The 24,296-nt window shown below is 45.4% G+C and overlaps 1 protein-coding gene across 1 annotated transcript in view; it reads right to left on the bottom strand.

The window, feature by feature from the left end:
- Positions 1-24,296, bottom strand: part of SLC22A18 (solute carrier family 22 member 18) — a 58,313-nt gene that overhangs the window by 19,184 nt on the left and 14,833 nt on the right. Inside the window, exons 5-6 of the mRNA XM_066552441.1 lie at positions 4,270-4,385; positions 3,693-3,803 (exon numbers count right to left, since the gene is read on the bottom strand). Coding sequence (XP_066408538.1) covers positions 3,693-3,803; positions 4,270-4,385 — 227 coding nt within the window. The remainder of the gene's footprint in view (positions 1-3,692; positions 3,804-4,269; positions 4,386-24,296) is intronic.

Consider the following 24,296-nt stretch of genomic DNA (forward strand, 5'->3'; position numbering starts at 1 on the left):
ATCCAGTTACTTTGAAATTGCTCTCAGTTCAAGCCAGCTTAAGGTAACATGCAAATACCAGTATTTACTCACGACAGCCAAATGAGGCAACAGGGCTGCACATATTTATAAAAGGCACACGTGACGAAATGAAAGAAAAACCACACTTGGTTTCACTTGTAGGAAGATCAGATGGAAGCAGGAGCTCGCCCTTCATCCTGCACCCCTCTGCAGGGACCACCTAGGAGGGCTTGGCCTCCCTACATACCTGGTGCCTCGTCCTGGTACTGTGCTCCAGCTTCTACAGCTCCTCTCCCAAGTCCCTCATCCAGTTAAGACAGATTTTCATCTTTCTCCTCCAAACAAGCTGCTTTCTTTCTGAGGAGGGGAATAGGCTGTGCTCTTTAATTAGAATTACACATTGCACAGCTCCCCTGGAGGTGCAAAGGTCTCATTTTCAGATGGGTGTCACCCCCTGTGCCTGCAGGGTCCCTTAAAGCCACCTGGAGGAGGGAGACCCCCTTGCCCCTCTTCTCTCAGAAACTAAGGTGGTCTCTCCCACTGGTAGCACATTTCTTGATGAAACCCACAAGGCAAGCCTCAGATTGAACTAAAAAAATATGTTATGCTCATTGGAGCAAGCATTTCTCACAAGGATCTCAGCAGGTTCCCAGCTGGGTAGGCTGCAGGTCAGCTGAGTGCAGGACATAAATAATGATAAACCTCATCCATGCTGACAGGCTCAACGTGAAAAAAAAAAAAAAGGAAAACGGCATAAAATACCCTCAGAAACCTTGCCTTTTTTGAGGTCTATGAAAAGGGTGAAAACAACTTTTTTTCCTTAGAAAACCTGGCATCAGTGGGATGAATAACAAAGGTCATGCAGCAGAAAGCAGGGAAATGGTTTGTGAGATGCAGTAACGGCGACAAAAAGCACCAAGGAAAATCAGGAGTGCAAAACCTATTTAAAAAAAAAAAGTGACATGTTTGAAAGCAGCCTGTAGTTTTGGAGGGCCAGTTTAGCAATCCCTACTGCAAGATGGTGTGAGAAGGCAAGCACAGCCTCTGGGAGCTCATCACAGCTCTCCTATGCTGGACTGGAAATGTGATGGGATGCAGAGCCCCAAGGCTCACTGCAAAACGCTGTTCCACACGTGAAAGAAAATCCTTTAAAAAACGGGACTGCAGGTGCTAAAGCAATCATGCTGAAACCAGATTTTCCAAAGGGATTAGGCAGCCCAAGATTCATACAAGCAGCTATTTATCAATATTTTCAAGGCCCTGGTGATTTCTTGTCAATGAGAGTTACATTTGATATTTTTATCCTCTGGTTTTTCTTTCTGCCTCTATCTAGCACAATGCAGTGAGGCTCTCTTTTCCCAGGTCAGCTGAGAAGGTAACTGGGCTGTGCTGGAGCTGTCTGCTGCCTTCCAATCCCTGGCAGCTCCTTTCCTGCAAGAGGCACAGAGCCCATGTCTCTGCTTTTATGCAACACAGGGAGGAGGTTCCCAGCCCTGCAGCCCTCCCAGGGAGGTTCTTTCGGTCTCAAACCAGCTAATTTTAGACAACAATGAGATCCATAAGGAACAAAAGATTTTCTTTGCTGTATATCACAAATCTGTTTACAAAGTAAATAGAAAATGGTCTGTAATTTGGGCAATCTAATTAATTATACAGTTGCAGCCTGGGGATGAAAGGTAAATGAGCTCATGAGGAGCTCAGCCTCCAGCTGTGAGCTGCAGAGAATTAGGGATGGCCAGATCCCCTTTCAGCTGCCAGCAGTTTGGTCAGTGACCTGAAGTGAAGAGAGAAGAGAAGTCACTAGGATTTTAATCACTCCTCACTGTAGTGGGAGTGCCCTAGCCTCAAGTGAACCTTCTCCTACCCTTACAGAAATACTGACAGACTGAAATCCCAGTGCCTGCCTTAAATCCCAGCTTCACTGTCTCCATCCTCTTTGCCTAGAAACTGCCTTGCAGTTTTGGGCAGGAGATGTTTATTTTGGTTCAGTGAGCATTTTTGCTTTGCACGGGGAAAGAAGAATGGATTCTGTAACAGGCAGGAATTTGCATTTTGGCAGGAATGTCTAAAGCAAAGTGCATTTTGCCTGGCCTTTGGAAAAGAGAGAGCACACAGGAAATAACTGTGGGAAGCTCACATGGATGCAGTCTCAGGCATTTTTAACAGAGAAATGAATGCTACTTTAAGATGAGAAATGAGTCAGAATCAGCTAAGAAAACCCTTGTAAAACATCTTTCTCATTCTGTGAAATGCTGTCATTTTATAGAGCACACTTTTTAGAGTGCAGTTTTAGAAGCTTATTGTACTAAGAAGCAAAAAAGTTGCACTGTTAGGTCAAGCCAGCAGTGGTTTGAGACTGTATCCTATCTCCAGTGGCAGGGGTAGGACCAACTGGCATTACTGATCTCAGCCAGTGCCAGCTGCACACAGCAAGTGAAAAAAACCCAGAAATCCTTCCCTTCCAGGTCCAGTTGGACTTGTTCCCCCAGAGATATAGCAAGAAATAACAGATGAGCCTGACCAAGCCCAGGAGTGCCATTTCCTTCCGATTCAGCCACACTCCACAACCAAATTTACTTTCATTTGTATACTGAATTTACAGTTTACAAATTAGCATTTAATTTGTAAATCATGTTTCACATTCTTTAAACTTCAAGGACTTCTCCAGACAAAAATGAATTGGAAAAAGATACAAAGTCTAAAAGCTAGGGTGCCTTAAGTCCCCTCTTAGGATCCCTGTTTGGAAGGGAAGTGCCTTAGTTTGTTCAGATGCATGATACACACGTGTTATGATGTGCACAAAACTCAGTTCTTGAAATCATCCTCAAGAGAAACTGGACTTTTTGGGTTGAATGGGAAAAGAGCTGTGAAGGCTTTGTATGTGCAAGGGCAGAGAATATCACCCTGTCCTTCCACATCACTGACGAAGATGACTTGCAGCTTGTCTCTAGTCAAGTGTGTGGGGAAAGAAGTTAGAGGGTAGGCAGAACTGAATATTATTAAATTATGGCCAGGGATACATAGTCAGGCAACTAGGGAGATATGAACCCTGCCAGGACAGCAACTGACTCAGAGGAAGCAGGGAAAGAGATGGGTTTGGGAAGGGATTGAAGGATCAGTGAGTTCCTACCATGACACAACCCCCCCCCCCCCAGCAGAATATATAAGGAAGAGAAGAACAAGCATCCCCATCAATGTGCTAGGGAAGGCCCTCATGCTGTGGGTCCCCTGTGTGCAGCTTGGCCCTCTCATCCATCAACAATTTTTAATTGCTGGGAAAAAGGTTAGGATACACATACCCCTTAAAATCACTAAGTACAATCAGGAAGGACCTCAGATTTTCTGGCAGAGGAAAAACAATTTTCTTCTGCTCTGAAGAGCTTACAGCCCAAAGAGAAATGATAGACAAGAGGAAAAAACATTTGCAGTGAGGGGATGGAGAGATGAAGTGATTTGCCAAAACTCCCAGATGCAGCTTGTGACAAGTAATGTGTTGGACATTAAGTCCCAGGCTTTTGACCCTGTGTAGCTGAGACTACCTGAAAGCACCCAGCCTCAAGTTAGGAGGTGAATCCTCACTGCTCTGTGATCAAAAGCAATGTGCTTTCAGAAACTTGAGACAAGCCTGGCCTACAGTGTACATCATCCTATTCTAAATGCATCAGCAATGATGGGTAATGGGTGAGATTTACCTATGGGAAATCCAGCAAAGACCTTGACTATGAAAACTTCCATCACTCCCGGAAACTTCATCAGGCGCAGGATTTCTCTGATGCTAAACAAGCTCCCAGACGGTGATGTGCCTGCAGAGGATGACATATGGGTTAATATTCTGATTATACAGGCTAAGGGTAGAAAACAGGAAACTCTGAGACTCTGCTCAGGTTCAAAACCCACCCAAAAACCACATCTCTGCTGCACCAGCTTGGTGCCGATGGCAGGAGGCTGGGAGCTGGTGTCAGGTCTGCGTGTAGAGGAATCCTCTGACACAGTGGGGTTTCGTCCCCTGTCAGACCAAACTAACCCCCAGCAAGGGCTCCACAATCACCTTTTCTGAGACTGGAAGACTGCAATTCTGCATGGGAGAGTGATCGATGTATTTGGAATAATCCTCTTCCATAATCTCAGCTTAGACATTGAAGCGTCAGCATCTCAAGGCTGGGACCTTTTTGCCCTTAAATCGACTCCAAGTTCCTTCAGCAGTTCTTGCAGCATGCCAATCCTCTCCCCCTTTTCATGTACTATTTTTCAGAAGCACAAAATACTCACTGTGCTCTGTCCTGTGATGGTCTGACTTTGGTTTAGTCTGAGAAGGGATCCAAACCACTGCTATCAGGGTGTTGATGAGACTTCCCACCAGCCCAACATATGTAGGAACATAAACACTGCAAACAGAAAAAATAGAGATAACTGGATAAATACCATAAACAAGAGATTTATACCTCCATCCTGCAAAGGCTTGGGCATTTGGATGAGGAACAGTTCCCCTTCAAGTCACAGTACATAAGGCATTAAAAGAACTCACATCCTTTAATGGAGGGTTTGGATATGACCACCATTTGAAATTTCACCATAAGATGGCTATTTTTATCAAGGTGGTTTCTCATTTTATTCATAACAGGGTATAATACAATGCTTTTAAATCTCCAAGTGTCAGGGGAAAGGAGCTTTCCTTGGTTTAATGAAGGTTATAAATCTTCCCACAGAAAGCACAGCATCTGCTTGTTAGAATCCACCTAATCCTTGTCTAATCCCCAGTTTCATTAGTCTAAGTATCATCTCACTCCTTGAAATTTCTCAGTGAAATAAAATGAACTTAAGAAAAGTACTCAGGATGATTAAGGATGGTAGAATATGGCCTACAATCAGAACTAAAGGTACCAGAGAGATGATACCATTTGAAAAGGAAGCATTAAAAATAAAAGCATGACTACAAAACCTTCTGAGAAGGTAAACAGCATTTTGACTGACTCACTTACTTTTCTCCAAAGGTGCCCCAAACCAAACCAATATCAACTACCAAACCAAGTTCAGCTATCTCTCAGAGCCCCAAACATTGAATTTTTAACAGAAGTGGGGCCACATCCTTGGATGTAGACACAGTGAACAGCAATTATTAACTATAGTTGTACAATGATAAAAAGGAACAATTACAACTTATCTAAAAAACACAAACATGAAAAAGTCAATAGAGCCAGTAAATTGTCCCCAGTTATCACTGTCCTCTTAAAAGAGAAGATTAGGAAATGACTCTTCCAAGTGTTTGAGGGTATGTGGGAAGATTCCACACTCTAAGGGACTTTAATTTTAACAAATGCAGTAGAGCAAAGTCCAGGCCTGGAAGACTGAAACTGAGAGAAGTCAAGCTGAAAACAAAGAGAGAAGTTTGTTTTAACAGTGAGAGCAATTATCCACTAAACCAGATCATTAAAAGTCTCCCCCATCACGAGAACCCAGTTAGTTGTAAGGTTTCCTAAAACATGTGCTTGAAACCAACCACAGGAAGCAGGTTTGGGGTGGAAATGCCCAGCAGAAACACCAAAGGCTGGTGTCATGTAGGGCACAACATGAAGTGACCACCATGCTGCCTTGGAGGCATCCAAATTTAACCATTTTGGACTTCAGCAAACTAATTCCTGGATTTCAGCAGAGAAAGCTTTGAAGTTTTGCAGATCCATGCAGACTTGGAGGTGAGTGTGCCATCCCTGCATTGCCAGCAACCTGTGCTGCCACAAATAGGATGTACAAGTGAGCTGCAAGCCCCCAGCTGATTCTCCCTGTGATCCTGCTGATGAGACACTGCTTATTGCCTGGTTTTTTACTGCTGATTTCCTTGCCAGGCTATGGTGCGTGCTTTTCATTAAATAACCAGCAGCACCAATTGTAAAAGCCTCAAGTTTCCTCCATGCTAGACAAAGGTGCAGTCTGAATAATTTCTGGAGTATTATTTAAGCCACAGAGCAAGACAGTCAAGGACTGAGATGCAAACAAGCAAGATCATCTGAGAACAAATATAAATATACATATACACACACACACACACATATTCCCGCTAATAGTAATAGCAAAATCCCAGCTGAATATTTTAATTCTCATTAATTATTATTAAAACAACAAAGCCAGATAATATCTTTCTACAAAAGGACTTAGCACAGTAATTTAGACCTGCTGCCTTCTATCCACCAAGCTGCTTCACTAATTAACTCAGACCACAAAATTAGTCATTTACTGGATCATTACTTTTCATTTTTAGTGCAGCTGATTGCCACTTTCTAAATTAAAATTATATGCCGAGCAGTTCCCAAACTACTGAAATCAAATTTGTGGACAAAAAATTTTATCCAAGACATCCAGAATTTCTACTTTGCATTGCAATATAAAGTAAATTTACTAAGAAAATAAAAAGGATAAAATAACTGAAATAAGCAGCTGCAGCTGGCTAAATGTGTGTGTGGGGGGGGGTTGTGATGGTTTATTTTTTTTGGTTGGCTGTGTTTTTTTTTTCTGGGAGTTTTTCTATTTCAGGCTTTCATGCTGATATGGAAAAAACACATATCAAAATTTTTCATCAGCCAGAAGAACTTCCTTTCCAGCTCTACTTTTTCCTGAGGTTGTCCAGAATCCCACATACCAATGTAAATATGTTTTACTCTTCACATCCAAGAAGAATTACAGTAAGCAATGACAGAAGGATCACTCTGTAAAACTATAAGCAAACAATGCCCTGTGCTTACTTCACTGCAAGCACAGGACTGTTAATTCACTGCTGTGAAAGGGAGAGGAGAGCCTTGACAATTGACATGTTTGGGAAAACTTGGGTTTGGTATAGCAAATTTCTGGAATTTTACATGGCTGGTTGCTGAAATCAGAGAAAACCAGTAAAATATGGAGCTCAAAACTGTGCTTCCCACACAAGCCTGAAGCAAAGTCATCTGAAAATCCCTTTTCCTAAGCACATCTTTCTGTTAGTGCTCCATCTTTTTCCACACATTAAGCACTGTCATTCCTGGATGGGATGGCGAGGAAGGTATGCCCTCCAGTCAGGTGCCCTGCTATCTCATCCTTCAGCAGGGACAAATGCTGAAATCTGATAAAACTCAACTGTGTCCTGGAAACCACCTCTTGCATTTGTTTGTTGGCTCATTTAAGAGAGATGAACTGGAACCAAGGGAGGTGGTGGTAGGAATGCTTTGCTGGGTTGGTAGCACCTGCTGAACAAGAGCTGGCTCATGGTCGCTCATCTGGTTTTTTTATTTTAAAATTTAAACATCCCTTCTCTGCTGATATCAGCCAGAGTCCTTTTGCCAGAGTTCAGTTTTGTGTTTGCTTACCAGGAGGAAGCCTCCCCAGGAAGGGATGCAGTGGCACTATTAAGATAAATGAAGGACATCAAGCAGGTTGCTCCCGTAGCACCTTTTCCCATCCTCTTCCCCTTCCTGCTCTCCCTCTCCTCCCTCCTGGCTGTCCACAAATCAGCCATGTGGAACCAGAGTGAGCCCTGCCAAACCCAGCAGCAGATTTCCTGACCAGGGCAGAAGAACAAAGGCTGCGGGCAGGACTAATACAATTAAATTAAATGGAGCAAAAGGGCACAGCAGCTTTGGCAGCTGAGTTCATTGTATGGCCTCTTCCAGCTTCTTGTTGATTAATGAGAGATTAAGGGCCTTTACTGTCCTGGGCTTTATGGCCAAAATAACTTGGGTAACTTTATCTGTGTACTTCAGCATGTTATTTATAATTCCTCTGCTTTTTAATCTGTAGAGAGAGCCCCTTCCTGACTTTTGTCAGCAGCCTCCTAGTCTTCCCTGGGGACTTCTGCTAGAAAAGCCCCTTTCAGCTGTCAGCTAAAACCACAGCTGCCCACTATTCTTTTTGTTTTTCCAGCCCTGCCATGAAGCAGAGGAATAAAGTGCATTTTCCTGTCCTGCATGGGACTGATGTATCCCAACCTCCTGCTTTCAGGAGGATGCAAACATTTTGGCTGCAGGGAGCAAACACTTGAATCTAGGACTAGGAGGAACTAGGGTCAAGGAGGGCTAGTTTTTGCCAACATGACTGGCTGCAGCTTGTCCCGACATAAAACTTTCAGAGAAGCAGGAAGAGAACATGAGCAGAGGGACCTGGAGGCCAGGAGCCTGTAACATCAGCCAAGAACTGCTTAATAACCTAACAATAGCCTCTCCTTTTCACTTTCCTGAAGCCAATAGGTAAAATGTGGTTGTATTTAAAGCATTCTTTTAAAGAGTTTTAAAGGGTTTCAAAAAGTGGGATGGCCACTTGCCACAGGACCCATGGTGTGGGTCAAAAGGCCTTTTGGTAGCCTGTGGCCATGGAGAAGGGATGAGTGGCTGGCAGCTAAGATTACCCATCTGGAAAACTCCATCCCAAATGCTGGTGGGAAAGCAGAATTGATGATAAAACCATTAATAGTAATGTACTGGAAAACAGATTGACCCTCAAAAAAATCCTAGGATCCAAAGCCAGCTGGAGGACGGTTGCATTTCTTCCCATCTAACGCTTAACCAGCCCCTCTATTTACTGGCAGGTAAATCCCAGCCTTCACCTCCCAAGGGCAGCAAAGTGAGGAGCTAATCCATGATCCTTCACAACCTGCTGCCATCAGGGTCAGTTAGTGTGAGCCAAATGAATGCAATCAGAGTTCAGTTTTTGAATCAAGACACGGCAGTAACACAGCAAGGCAGTAACACAGAGGCTCTCCAACTCCTGTCACCTGCCCCTGAAGTCAGAGGTGGCACACATGCAGCATCTGAAAAACCTGGCAAGTTATAGAGCAAATGCAGCTCTTGGAAAGCAGGGCCTGGCCAAAAAAGAACATGTGGGTGTGTATAGGTGCATACATAGGTACAAATACATGTGCAGAGCATTTCACAGTAGCTTTGAAGCAATGCTTTCAGCAAAACTTCCATGAAAACTCAATCCCACAAAGGTATGTGCAGCATGCAGGCATCAGGCAGTGGACCAGAAGCAGGAGAGGCCCCTGGCCAGTATTTGCAGGCATATTTCCAGGCGTATTTTCAGCTCACAGACAGGGAGCCTGAGCAGAATCCCAGCTGGTACCTGCCAGCCACAACCCCCAGCAGTGCCAAGCAGGGACTGGGCACCAGAACCTCCTGCCTCCACCAAGGGCAGCTACAACAAACCAACAGGGGCCACAGCTTTGGGCCCCAGCCCAAATTCCAGTCCTCGCTCAGCTGCAATTCCCATCTTTGATTTCCTGCCTGAGAAGCCTGGGACAGACTGTGGAGGTAGGTACCTAGGGGGAGGCTGCCTGTGCCACAAGATGGTATCAGTGGCTCTCCCATTGGCATTCCAGCCACAGAGCCCTGCTCTGCAAAGCCCAGGAGCAGAACACACGCCTGTGATTGCACAATTATACCTTGCGTCAACGCTGCAGCGATTCTTTTGAGGAGGAAGCAGCTCCCAATGATTCCCCAAGGATTAAAGGATCAATGTGTATTTCACAGTGAATGGGATTGTGTTTGTTTTCTTTCTCTTTTTCTTAATAAAGTCAAAGTTGAACACGGAGACAGCACAGATTGTTTTTTAGTGACTCACTCCTACTTCAAAACTGCGCTGCATAAAGCCGGCATTCATGGCTGGCCCAGATTCCTTAAACAGCTCCGAGAGGACTCTCAAAATTTTTCTTTGATTGCAGTTTGGCCACACTATCCCCTCATACCCTTAGAGGGGCAGATATAGGTGAAAAAAAGCTGGTGAGTTAAAAAGAAAAGCAAAGCGAAAAACCAAGGTGGAAATAAGAAAGTTCAGGTGAAATCACGACACCAAACCATGGGCTCTGGTAACCAGCTTTAGGTCTGTAAGAAAGGGAGCAGTGACCACTGTGGTCCTGATAACTTAGTGATGCATAAGTTACTGCATAACTTATTGTAAATTAGTGATGGTTTTGTTCAATAAACTGTTTTACTGCCTTGCTGAATGTATTTCTTCTCTGACCCATTGTGATCTGGTCTATATTGTTGAGATTCTGCCTAAATATTAAAAAACCAAACCAAAAACCAACTAAAAAAACCCCAAAAACCCAAGCACAAAATTCCACCAAGCTTTCTTAAAAAAACAAACCCACAAAAGCCTCAACCAAAAAAAGACTTATTGAGCTGACAGAATTTTCCCACATTTCCTAGGATGTTCATGTACAGAGCAAGTCCAGCTTCCACAGCCCAGGGCAAGAAACAGCACAATAACACACATAAACCCAGACACCCCAATGCTCAGCAGACTTCAAGGCAGCACTACCAGAGCAGGACCACCCATCATATTATCCATGTCTTTGAGAGGAAAACAAAACACCCCCAAGTCTTCCTTTCTGCAGCTCCTACTCCTGTCCACATGGAAAAAATATTACACAGAGACAGGGAGGAACGTGGTCCCCATCTCTTGACACAGAACACAAAACTTGAGTGGATAGCCACCCCCTCCCATACATCAGCAGGAAAAGGGGGGAGTTCACCCTCCTGATGCAACTGGAAACCATTACCAGGTTGTCCTTTTGCCACATATGCTTTAGATGAGGAGCAGCAGAAGTTGGCTGCCACTGCTTTGAGCAGAGCAGGAGGCTTTTTTTCACTATGGTGAGCTTGACATCACTGCAGGCTGTCCAAGGAGGGAGTGAGACTCCACATCCACACCCTCCAGAGAGCCCCTCACAGGGTGAGAATGAGTCACCCACAGACAAGTGCTCATTCAACTGCTTATTTCTAGTGGCAGCCACATCTGGAAAATTCGTGTGGTGCGGAAGGAAAAAAATACGAAGAGGGGAATGGGCACCCAGCTCTGATGGAAACAGCTCTCCATGAGCTGTTTCCATCAGAGCTGGGTGAGGGAGGGGTGCTGAAGATTGGCACTGGTGCATTAGCAGGGCAAAGAGCCAGGAGTGAAACCACAGGGGTACATCAGAGCTGCCATGTGCTGGAGATAACAGGAACAGGACTTCACAGCCATCACCAGCCATTGGAGCCACCTGTGGATTCATTTCCCTTAAGGGACAGCCACTCCTGTGTGTGTCACTGACCCAGCACAAGGAGGGTTGCAGGTGGGTCTTGATACTCAGCCTTGAAGAAAAAGCACTAGGCCAATGCAAGGCACTGAATAAAAAGTGTTGGGCTTCTTCCATGGGGAAAATCCTCCTTTGGCAGAGCTCTCCAGGTAAAAAGTGGTTTGCATGGATGGATAAGGCTGGCTGTCCATCAGGGGCTCTGCAGCATGAACATGATCTATCCCCACAGAGCACCTGCTGCAGAGAAAATCCCAGCAATGAGAAGCAGCTGGAAGGAGCCAGCCCCAGCAGATCCTGCCACCGGAGCGGGAAGGAGATCCCTGTGGCAGGATGCTAATTCCCAGGCAGCTGGAGATCCCTGTGGCAGGATGCTAATTCCCAGGCAGCTGGAGCAGCCTGGCCATGCCAGGCTTGTGCTGCCCCATCCAGCGCAGCGGCACCGGGCTGATTGCCGGAAGAGGGATCTCAGTCACCCTTCAATAAGATGTGGGTGGACCTGCTTGCTTTGCCCATAGTCTGCTACTAATTTCAAGCATCATTTAGCCTCATGTGCTCTTTTCTCTGATAAAACACCCTATATTTCCAAATACTGCACTTTCCTCATTCAAAGCTTCACTTGTTTGTGTGATTATTGCTTTTCCCTATTGCACGGCATCAACAGTCCCACTGGCACCTCGGTTCACTGAACACCTGCACACCTACATGAATTTATAACAAATGGGGGAATAAACTGCATTCCCCAAAAGATTTTAGTTATTTTAGGCATTGCTTTCTTCACACTTCTATACAGCATCACCCTGTATGCCTAAATGGAGAGTGGAAAGAGAAATGGAGAAGTCTAGCCAAGGACCAGGTATGAGCTGTGCTCCTTGAATGGGGGGGGCTTGCAACACTTGGCTGTGATCCCAGCAGTGCTAACTAATATTGGATGAGCTGGGACAGGCTGAGATAGGCATCAGAAAGTAGGTGTTGGTGGTCAGTGCTCACATCAGAGGAACCCCACTGGTGAGGCTGGGACATGTGCTCTGCAACCTCTCTGTGATCAATCTGGCACAGCAGCGAAGTAAGAAAATTTCTTGAGAATACACAACTAAAAGAGTATTGGGGAAAAGAACAGCCAGTGGGGAATTGCATATGGCCCTCACAGGGCTGAGGGATTGAGCAATAATGCAGACTAGATTTAAAGTTTGATTAGATGCTTGCAGGCTAAACAAGTCCTAAATTCACACATGAAATTATGCTTTCTGAATTGCTTATTTCTGGAGCAGGCAGTTAGGAAGTGACTGACATGGTCATTTCCACCACAAAAACTGGGAAGCACCAAATGAAACTGTCAGAGACTAATTCAAAAGAAAGAGAGAGGCCTAATTCTTCTTGCAACATGATGGTCTATGGAGTTTGTTGCTACTGTTGTTGTGGAAGCAAAAGGTTTGGACAGGTTCAAGGAGAGATTAGATAAGCATTTAGAAGAATGATACACTGAAGATTACTACAGCATCACGAATCATATTCACTCATTCATGTCAGGAAATTCCCTGAGCTGAAAATAGTTGGAGGCTGGAAAAGTAATCAGAGAAGTATTATGCAAGTTTGTCTGACTCTTGCTCTTCACTAGGACTATGATTTTTGTCAGAGAAAGGATAAGGACACTAGAGCACATTGAGAGGCAAGTACAATTTCCTTCTCTACACCGGGAATCAAACCTGTGTCTCCCACCACCATGTCACAAGCCAGACAGGCAGATATTTGCTCATTCATTCCCTGGAAAATGCTGCTTTTTTCCTGCAACCTTAAAACATTCCAGAAAATAAATAAGAAAAAGCACAACTCTCACTTTGTGTTTGGGAGGACATGCAGATGGGAAAGGGTAATGCCACATTTCAGTCCAAGAAACGTTCATGTACCTTATCAAGTGACTGTTGAATATAACACAAAGATGCAGTCACCTATCTCTTAACCTTTTTCTTGGACACTTCAAAGAAAGTAGTATTACAAACAGATTTTGGGGTTCTCCCCCCACCTTCTCCTTCATGTTGTTTTGTTCCCTAACAGGTAGTAAAGCCTTTAAGTATTTTTTTTTAATTACCTAATTAAGCAACAAAAACTACTCTTCCAAGCTCAGAACGTGGTAAATTATTAAAATGCTCAGTTTGGGTGTGTTGCTGGGTAAGGACTCCCACACACAGACTGGTTGAAGGTGAGCTTGCTAGACTACTCAGTGACTCACCACCAAACACATCATTAATTATATGTTACAGCATGTCTGACTTCATAGAGTGCTGTAGGTGGTGTGAAATAATCTTTGAATGAGTTCAAGCTTTTTCCAGCTTTTATGAGGTTACAGTGCTCCACACTCCAAAAGACTCAGCTAGGCAGGAAACTGTTGAGGATTTGCTGTAGTAACCTGAGCTGCACTCCAGCACATCAAGTCTCGACTCACATCAGTGGCTTTGGAAGATCTGCAAGCTTGGCACTGGCTGGAGCTGTTACCTCTCACCCATCATGATGCACTCACTCCCTCACTCACAGCTGGCTCAGAGCAGTGTGTGGGCAGAGCTGAATTTTGCTGCCCAAGGATGAGGGGTGGGGTCCGGGTAGTTCCTGCGAGGGGAAGGGGTAGGATTTGGCAAAGAAAGGATGAAGAGATCTGGCAAGCCACTGCCTTTTTTACTAGCACTGAGGAGTGAGACAGTGACTGCTACTTCCAAGAGGACCTCTCCCACCTTCCAAAAGCAGACACAGAGACCAGATGCTCTGGCTTTCTGCAAAGGCTGTGCTTTCTCGACACTCTGGCAAGCAGACAACAGGACTGTGGGCAGATAGGCTGATGCTGCAGGTAACAACATATTTTGCCAATCTTGGAGGCATCCCAGCATCAGTCCACTAAGGCACTCTAGCTTCTCCCTCTGCCAGTCCCTTTTGCAAGCAATGCTGCTGCAGTGATCCCTGAGAGCAACCCCTGTGTCACACAAAAGCAAGGACTCTCTCCACACCCCACACCCACAGGCTTTGAGGTAAATAAATAGAGAAGTCGTTGGCTAGCCAAGTCTGACACTTAAAATTCATCTCTTAACAGGACTGTGCTCACGTGAATGACATTTTAAAGCTACGTAATCCCTGGCAAAACAAGTTAATTCTTTACCTTGAGGTAAGTAACTGTAAGTGCAGCATCCTACCAGAGGTATGGCACAGACTGATCTCGCCTTGGAACAAGGAGTGGCAGCCAACACCCCCTTCCCCAAGGTGTGAAAAACCTTGCCATGCTTCATCAAGGGCTCCAGCACCTTTTGTCTAGTAAGACCTTTTAATGAAATAGGACACATTAGGACTAATTTTGTATGGGAAGCAGTGTTGAAACACTAACACCCAAAAGTCACAAATAAGGCATTTCAAAGGTCAGGTGGGAGACTTTCCAGCATCCCACTGCAACCTCTCTGGTTGCACAACAGGCCCTTGAAACCAATCCTTTCTCCAGCAAAGACAGAGCCTGAGGGCTGTGGGGCAGCTGAATTGATTTCATGAAGAGTTTGACCCCAAAAGGAGGCGTCTGCATGAGATGAGTGAGTCACTCCATTTCAATAATGGGTGAAACCATTAACTGAAGGCACACAGTTTGCTTGTTTGGGCAGGCTTCCCATGCTCTAACCAGGAGTGGTCTCACTGCTGCTCTGTTTACTGAACTCCTTCAATTAAGTACTTTGTTTCCTTCATCCATAATGACAATGGTTTCTGCATGTTAAATATATTCAGAAAGGAGGTTGCTCTGGGTTTCGCATTTGCAAATTGGAGTAGCTTTCTCCTCTACACAGTTGGTAGGAGAAACCCTAGCCAAGGAATGGCTAAGAAACTTCTCACTGAGGGAGATATTCTCAACTACTTTGTTTAGCATAGTAGGAAATTATTTGGGTTAAAAAGCACATTCAGCATTAACTAAAGTTGCTTGCACATTCTGGAGCAATGAATGAAAGCAAACTGAATGCATTTCATACCAGTCAAATGTAATTGCCAGGTCTTCTATTCATCCTGGGTATTTTGGTGGATTCCAGCATTGCCAAAGCCCTGAACAAGAACATCCTTTAACTGCAGAGCTGCTGCAGCAGTTGCATCTCGAGCTCTGCCTCCCACACCTTCACTCTCGGTTGGAGGAACTCCCCTTAGGGAGTGAAAGCGCTCACTTCTTTCTTCACACCACGTTTCATCTTGGCCCCACTACAGAGACCACCTACAGGGATGCCAGTTATCATCAGCTGCATTATGCTGAACGGGTATTTGTGGGAGCACTCAGTGGGAACCACATCTTAGGCAGCCTCATGGGCAGCTCTCCACCCAGCCACCCGCTTATGGCACAAGCCCGCTCCGCTCACCGCCCAATGGCAGCAGCAGCAGCAAGTTACCTGGCAGACTCGTGTGGAAAACTGGGAGCAGAGTGTTTACCATATTTTTAGTTGCATTTAATTGCAAATTAGCAGTTGGAAATCAGGAGGGGTGAGGGAGGTGTGAGCTGCCAGCTGTCTGCAGAGGAGTTTGGGAACCTCTGGTGCTCCATGGCTGTAGCTGTGTGGGGTGAAGCGCCTGCACGCTTGGGGCTTGCTGTGGCTGGAATATTTACATTTCAAGCCATCTGGTGGTGCAAGAGCCAGAGGCCACACACTTCTTTGGCAGGACATCCTAGGGAACACCTGTATTTCAGGTGCTATGAAGGCAGCAAGGGGCCATGTTATTTAGTGGCCAGCAGAGCTGATGATTTTAGACTGTGGTATCCTGGAGCCTTGCAGAAGCTGGCTGCTTTCAATGCACCAAAGAGGTTCACGTAAACAGATAAACTTATTGATTAGGAAATTGTTTACCTTGTGATTGTCGGCTTTTTTCTTTTCAGTGCACATGGGAAAAATTACATTTTCAATTCACATCAATTTTACTTTCAGCAGGGCAAAACCATGGAAACAAGGACTTCAGAGTGCTGCCAAGCCTGTTGGACATACATCTCTACAGCACCAGGGAAATACTGGAGCATCCAAAGCACACAAATCCCCAGACTGCATCAGTCTGCATTAGTCCTTGTATGAGATTTGTTATAAAGTTTTCCTTTCTTACCTACAGAAGCAGACCCAATGCAATGGCAGCTGAAAAACTCCACACTTTAAATCTAACAACTTATCTTCATAATATCCCTGTGGGTAGTGGTGGTGCAAACAGCCTGGATGTACTCACAGAAAATCTGAATGCCCTAGTACGATCTCATAAAGACCATGGTGGAAATAAAAAGCCTTAAAAATCAGGTGTCTCATATGCAAGTGTAGTGCTCAGACCAGAACACCACAGTTTTCCTCTCCTCTTTCTTTTCCCTGGATCCCCCAAGAGCCTTTTTCTGCCCCAGCCACAACAGTGATGCAATGGGAGCCCACAGCTTGCTGTGTCTCACAGCACCCTGACAACACAACAGCAGCACCTACACATTACAACACCACTTATGAGAGACACACACACATGTAGATTTTGAAAATGTGTGACATCCCTATTACTGTTCCAAGAATTCCTCCCCAGGAGCCTTGATGTTGCACACTGGTGTCAGCTGGCCCAGCTCCACAAGAACCAGGTGCCCCAGGAACAGGCTTCGCCCCGGGGACACATCTTAGAGCCCTGACTCAATTTAAGCATGAATTTGAGTCAGTGGAAACTTGTCTGAGGAAGGACTGAGTAAAAACCACAGGGTGAGAGTAAAACAAGCAATGAAGATCCAGAGGAATTAGTAAAAAAAGCTGCAATCCTGGCTGCAGCAGAGGCTTCATGGAAAAGGGGCTGGAAAAGATCAACTGTGGGCATCATGGAAAAGATGAAAGTCAGTAAAACTGAAAATGGTTTAAGATGAGGCCCAACATCAGCAGCATAGATATGATGGCTGCCAATCCCCATCAAAATGGCATCAAAATCCAATACAAAGAGCCCAGCCAGAGCATAGGGATAGGGATTAGCAGTAGGGAAGGACTGAAATTCACTGCTCTTCAGTAAATTATCAGATAGCAGCAGTTGAGTAAAAGAGGTGGTGAGTTTGGTACCTACATATTTACCTTTAATCCCTGCTTCAGATCAAGTCTAGTAATGGTCTCTGACAAAGGCTATTTTTTAAAATTAAATTACACAAACTAAGCACAACTTATTGTATTTACAGACACAGCCAACAAACTCTGCACTTCAACTACACTAATATGATGATGTCCTAAAGCAAAGCACCATGAAATTTGAAGGCTCTGGGGACGTTCTTTGTGAGTTGCTTTAAGTCTGGTTAATATATACCTTTAATTTCTTCCCCAGACTTACTTTTTGTAAAATCCAAACATAACCAAGAAAGAAGAGAGTACTCAAAGATCAACAAACACGTGGAAAAATTTGTCCCAGAGGGAACATGAAAGCCATCTGCCTGAGACTCCCTCTGTACTCATCCCACAGATGTGAACAGTGAGAGATGTGTGCTCTGGTGGCAGAAAAAGAGTGGCAAACCCTGGTCCTGTTGGCATGAAAGAAACTGCACATCCAGCTGGGCAGAGAGCTGGTTTTGCCAGGAGCAATTCGCTCCGAGGCTAGCCAAGACTTTATCGGCTGGAAAGTCCCAGTCATGAGTGCTAGCTGCAAGGGGCAAAGGAAAAAAAAGCAACAGGGAAAGATCAGGCAGGACAAGCCTGAACATGTTCAGTTTGTCCTTCCTACGTTACAATTATATCCTCATTCCTCAGAGCAAAAGGCAGTTCAAAGACACAATAAATCCCTTTCTAGTCTTACGCTTCTCAGGAACGTCATGGAAACGGAACTGAAGTGGTTCCCAGAGATAAGGTGACAAAGTAAAATTAAACCCTTCCCTACAGCAACACTTTGGTAAAATATCAGCAGAGAAATAGAAGTACCATTCAGACACAACCATGGCATTCATCTGAGGAAACGGGACTGACCATAGAGGTTTCAAACTGATCAATTTAATGTACTGCTCCTCACACTCTGCAGCTGTTCCTTTCTTTGTGTTACCTCTAAGGCTCATGCTAATTTCATTTCATGGGCTGGATTTTATTGTCAGGAAATGTAATTCCCTTTTGGGGTACATCTTAATAAATGCTTCAGTTTAGGTCCCAAGAAATTTGGGCTAAAGCACTGTAGACCAAGGATGGCTTTGGAGCAGGCAAAGCCTGAGTGACCAGTTAAAGCAGCCACCAAACAGGAGATTTTTCAAAGCTTTTTCTTTCATCCCTTCAGGCCAATGGAGGGGACAAAGAAAAGAGAGAGAGCTGAAAGACAAGGCAGAAAGAACACTCAAGATGGAGCTGGGAGGTGTCCAAGGGTGTTCCCACTCCATGCTGTGTCCCTCACAAACCAAACAAAGCAAAACCAAAGGCACAAGGAATAATGATGCCACAGGGACCAATAAAGTGGCAAGGGGAAAATAATTTGATCTTCAACTAAAATCATGTGCTAAACAGCCCTAGACAGCAAAACATTGGATAGCTGCAAATGTAGACATGGATGGAACAGACAGAAACAAAAGGCTCCATCATCTAGTACCAAACCACACAGAAGCTGTCCAGCACTTGTGCTGAAAGGTTATGATTAAGTGAAATAACAGTGGCTTTAAAAATTATTTTTTAATCTGCTTAACACCAAGACTTTGATAGAGTATGGAAATCACCCTGTCCATCATCCCAGCTCTCATTGCTGACATACATTCATGTCACTGTTACAAGCTACAGCCTGGCACAGGACAGACACCTTTTTTTACCATAATTGGGCTGCATGAGATTTTAATTACCCTATTGAAAAGCCATAAATATTTCAGACTGAGTCATTTCGGGTACACTGGATTTTTTCCTGCCTTTCACAACGTCAGGGAATTTCTTTCCACCCTGCAGCCCTCAGGAAAGGGGCACATGGCTGAAGGAGTCAGCGGTCATGAATAATCAGGGAGGGACTTCTCCAGAACAGGGCACCAATGTGAAGAAGTCTTTCTTCTGGGGCGACATTTGCATGACTGAGGGGTGACATAATAATTCCACAAACAAAAAAGGCTTTATACCCACATGGTGGCTTTCGAAACTTCCCTGCACTGACTTAGTCCTTCCCTTCTGTACACCAGCATCACATTTTGGGGGCAGGAATTTAAGCCCCATCTCTGCAGCCATGGCTTTATGTCATTCTTTCTGGCTAACGCAATCCCACAGCTCACATAAGCAATGCCATTTTACGGGGCATAGCATTTCACTAAAGTGCTGAAGGATTTATTTCTGCTCTGGTAAGAAGGAATAAGAGGCAGGCAGAGCCCAGGGTGAGAGACCTCTTTGGGTAAGAGAAACATCAATTTACAGGTGGATTTGAGGCCAGTGCCTGGACACCAGCTTGCAGCGATGGAGCAACAAGAAAAGGCAGAAACAGTATTGCTAGAGAGTGAAAAAGAAGCAGCATGCCAAGACCATGCCCTCAACCCCCTCTCCAAAAAAAAAAAAAAAAAAGAAAAAAGAAAACAACCCTAGCCCCGTTAAACACTTGGGAGCTCCTGAAAGAGCTACACTGAAAAGGAGGTGCTGAAGTGCAGCCAGAGGAGCTGCATGCCAGGGCACAGCCTTGTGAAGGACTGTGTGTGCCGCCAGGGCACCAAACTAGTGCTGGAAACAGAGCCAGGGCGTAAACACATGGTGCAGATGGTCAGACTGAGGCAGAGCTATTGTTTCCCTTCCAGCATGGGCTGTTTGCCAGACATGGACCTCTGCTGAGAGATAACCGAAACACATTTGAAATTCTGGAGAAAACCCTTTGTTTTGGGGGTTGCTTGTTTTTAAGGAGAGGGCTGAGCAATGATCTAAGGAGTAAGAATCAGCTAGTTCAGACACCCCCCACCCCAAAAAAGCATCTGGGGGTTTTCAGAGCGATGAAGCAGGCGCTGCAGGAAGGATGGATGCTGGACCAAGCCCAGCCTCCCAAGCCTAAGGGGATTCGCTCACGCTGCCGGGAGCGGGGAAGCCGTTTCTCACCAGGATAGGAAGTCGAGTGCTTGGCAACAAGGGAGGCAGCTCTCCCACAACTCTGGTTACGCAAACAGCTGCCTTCTGCTGGGTTTCAACATGCTTCACTGCTCCAAAAATAATTTCCTGCTTGATTTGATAGCATTAGCAGGAGCAGGGAGCGCAGTGTGAGCGGTTGTGCTGCGGCACACTGGCTGCAGGTAGCCACTGGGCTCCTGCAAAAGCCCCAATTCCTGATTTTGGCAGAGGGACCTGATTGCGCAGGAGGGAAGGTGAGCAGGGCGATAGCATAAGCCTTCTCTTCCTCTCTGAGGGGCTTTGACACAAGCCTGGACAAAAGTACCTGTCACCTTTGTCCTTTCAGGCCCCTTTTCCAGAGCTCACATTTCCCAGCCCCTACAGCTTGTATCACTCATGGCCTGTAACCAACACTCAGCAGCCAAGCAGGGATCAACGCCAATATAAAGTTCAACGACAAAGTCGCTGCTCGCTGGGTGATTAGGGGAGCTGTGCTGCTCCTGGGCAGAGTTGCTGGTGTTCTCCCACAGCACAAGCAGCAAAAAGCTGCTATCTTGCCTTCCTGCATTCCCCAGTGGATGACTTTGTGTCTGCTTTGGAGGTTGCTGGAATAATACCAGTCCCGGCCAGTGCTTTGGGAACAGCAGCACTTGCCATTCCTAGCTGGACTGGAATTTGGATATCAAATTTTGCCCTAAGGTGCATCTGGTTTCCTGTTCCCTATTCCCAGCCCATTGATCTGCATGCCCCTTCCTCAGGGCCTGCCTTGGGGGGACTCCTCCAGAGGCCTTCATCAGATTTGGAAACCTTGAGTAGAGCAGAGAGTTAAAGATTCCAAGGGCCAGCTCATCAGCACCACATTCCATGGCCTGTGCCACACCAGCAGCACAGCACGCCAACCTTCCCAGCTCATGGTCTTACACAGGGGTCAGCTGGTACCTTCCAGCTGAAGTGCAAGTCATGTTCAGCAAAGAGATGAAGCAGCAAACTAAAACTCAACTCACTCATTAAAACAGCAGCTGCAGGCTTCAGGGGTGGAGAGCACAACCACAAAAATCAGCGCATTTTAAGGTAATCCTCTTATACTTTGAAAGCAAAATTGTGCAATGGCACATGTTTATGCTTATACCTTTTAAACCCAAAGAGATCATGAGGAATGATTCCACCTGCCCTGCACCACACTAGTCTTACCAACCTTGTTTTCCAGAGCCATTCTTTGAGCCACACAATGTTTTATGAAAGATGTCCCCTGGCCATGACTAGAAAAGTAAAATGGGTGATGAACACACCACTGCTTTTGGGGAGCTTCAACAGAAACTAACCTTGGAAGGTAAAGCCATCAAAAGAGAGGAAGGGTCTCCTCAGCTATCCTGCACAGGACATAACTGCAGGATGACACCCCAGCTTTCACACACAAGATAAAATTTGCATCTAAGCAGACCCAAATGGCAGCTGGGGCCTTTCCTGTCACTGCCACAATAAAAGGGAATAACCCTGCAAAGAAGGTGACTCCTCAGCTGCTAGAGGACCTGAGCTGGGCGGCAGGACAGGACTGGTGGGAAGAGTGTACAGGCTGGTTTCTGTGCTCAACTGACCCACGTCTGCAGCAGCTGCTGCTGCTGCTGTTCCCACAGCCCCGGGGAGTGCAGATAAGCAGCAGTTCAGCTTTTCCAGACATAGCACAATCCCTGTTTACAGCCTCTGGGCTTGTCTTTTCAAAAGAAGGAGCTAGGTGTCTATTCTTGCAGGAAACCAGGTGTGTAAACAGTTCAATTAATATACCCAGCAAACCGTGCTCTAGCACAGCAAAGAGGGCTAGTGGAGACAAGCCAAGAGCACAGGAGCCAAAGAAGGAAAATACTTTTAAAGAATATGCCTAATTAGAGATGGGCCTGGGCCAAAAGTTCATATTTGAACACCTGGAATAGCCCAGGGGAGCAGAACGGTAACCTGAACCCAGATCCACATTTTGTAATTCTCTCCTCTCCCAGATGAAGTAAAACCCAGCCTCAAACCCAACCCACAGTTGGAGCTACAGGTTTCCAAAAGCCAAAGTCTGGAGATTTGGCTTTCTACTTTCAGCCTGGTTTTGGCCAAGTCATTGTGCTCAGCTGCTGGTGCCCTGTGTTCCTCTCACCCCACAGCACCCAGTGCCCTGCTGTGGGCCCACCATGCTCCACTCAAGAGCTGGCTCTTGTCCTCTGGCATCCCCATCTGCTCCAGCAGCCACAGCATCCTCAGCACTGTGACCAAGCCCAGCTTGTCTCTGCACTCCCTTCTCCCTGCCCTCACAGGAACAGCTCCTGTCAAAGCAAGAAGCCTGCCCTAACTCAAAGCCCAGTAGCTCCACTCTCAATGCCTGTGAGACAAACATTGGCAGCAACCCCCATTTTTGTGCCAAATCCCCAGATTTAGGGCTTGTTTTGAAGGGTACAACCACCATGACAGGGAAAGCCCCCCCATGCCCTTTATGAATGCTTGCAGAAGAAGCAGACTCCCTTTTCTCTCCTGCAGCTCAGTTTTCAAGAACAGACAACTAAACTTCTCCCACACCTTATCAACTCTTTTGTCTTTAGATTTTCTTTCTAGCAGAATCACATTTGACAAAGAAAGGTCAGCCTGATCCCCATAAAATCACCCTGTCACAGGCACGTCATGCATTTCAGACAGCTTGCAAGGCTGACTAAACATTTACTTTTGGATGGCTCTCTTCCAAAGTCCAGAAATAGATCCCAGTTCCCAGTAAAAGAGTGCCTGAGTGTGCCATCAGATGGCTTCACTGCCCTGCCAGAGCGTGCCACTTGCATTCCTGCGCTTTCCCCCTCACTGGGTGCCACCACTGAGCTCCCTGCACATCCTCCAGGGAGAGGTGAGGCCTTATCTCCCAGCTGGATTATTCCTGGTAGGTCTTTGTCACTCCTTTTTCCATCATCTGACCTTGGGTCCTGTTATGCTGAGGTAAGTGACTAATGCACAGGGCTCTGGATTGCTTTTCCCAGTGGGCACCCAGCCCCTCACCAGCATAGCTGGAGAAGAACAAATAGCATTTGCTCACACTGGATGCTGCAATACTCAAGGAAGAGTTTGTGTTCTGAAAAACCTTTACACAATTCAGCTCCACTGCTATTCAGAGCAGCTTTGCACCTTGAATGTACTCTTGTAGCTATTGCAATCTTCATCTCCAAGAAATTAAAAAAACCCTAAAAAAAATACTAATCTGACTGTCTACAAAAGTACAGGGAAAAAATTATATAATCCTTCAAGGGCTAAGAGTCTCTGCCTGCAAAGTGCTTGCCACACAGCACCTGAGCAAAATCAAAATGATGCAACTTTTGTTAGGGTGTACAGATTACAATCAGGCAATTACAAATCCCAGACCGTGTAATCACATGCAATGAGAACACACGTGGGTGTAGGGTGAGGTGTGAGCCTGGTGTCACCAACCACAGCCTCCTCCAGTTACCAAAAGGAGTCATTCAACAAATGCTTTAAAAATTTCTTTTCTAAACATCACTAGATTCAGAAGAAGGCCTCTTTCTGTCATGAAAGGGAATTCCTGAAAGACTGGGAAACCACCAGGACTGCACTGGAAAACATTAGCCGGAAGAATTGATCTATCATCTGTCTCATATCCAACTGTGTCCAGACAGTTGGAAAGGGAAGAGGGGAAAAACCCATCACACAAGACAGAATCTGTTATACAGCTTTATATCAGAAAAAAACCTCTCCAAGCTTCTGTAGGAAGTAAGTTTAAACATCTGATGCATGAACATCCTCAGCTTTAATAACCATTACTGTCTTTCATCTCCCCTTTTTTAAAAGTCTCAGAACAGCATTTAAGACTCGGGCCTCCTGTAAGCATTGCTCAGATGCTGCCCAGATGGCTTTTCCAAGGGGATTTCTAATTATTCAGGGTCTTTTAAAGGCATATCCTGCAGGAATCTTTTAGGTTTCTGGGGCTTTCCTTCCTTCCTCTACAAATTTCTTTACCCGGAGCTTGATTTAAAACCAAACTCAAAGGAAACACAATGACTTCAGTATGTCTCAGATCACATACCCCGGGGTAAAAGATAATTGAACCAAATCCCATAAAAATGGTGCAGATTTCAAAGGGATTCACTGTGAAGTTTTGTAAAGATGTAATTAGACCAAAAGTTTTAGCTGAGAATATAATGGAATAAAGGAACATTTAGTGAGACTGAGAAAGTTAATACTGCATATAGACCACAATGGATTGGATATGC

The sequence above is a fragment of the Molothrus aeneus genome, chromosome 6, assembly GCF_037042795.1.
Source record: "Molothrus aeneus isolate 106 chromosome 6, BPBGC_Maene_1.0, whole genome shotgun sequence".
NCBI lineage: Eukaryota > Metazoa > Chordata > Aves > Passeriformes > Icteridae > Molothrus > Molothrus aeneus.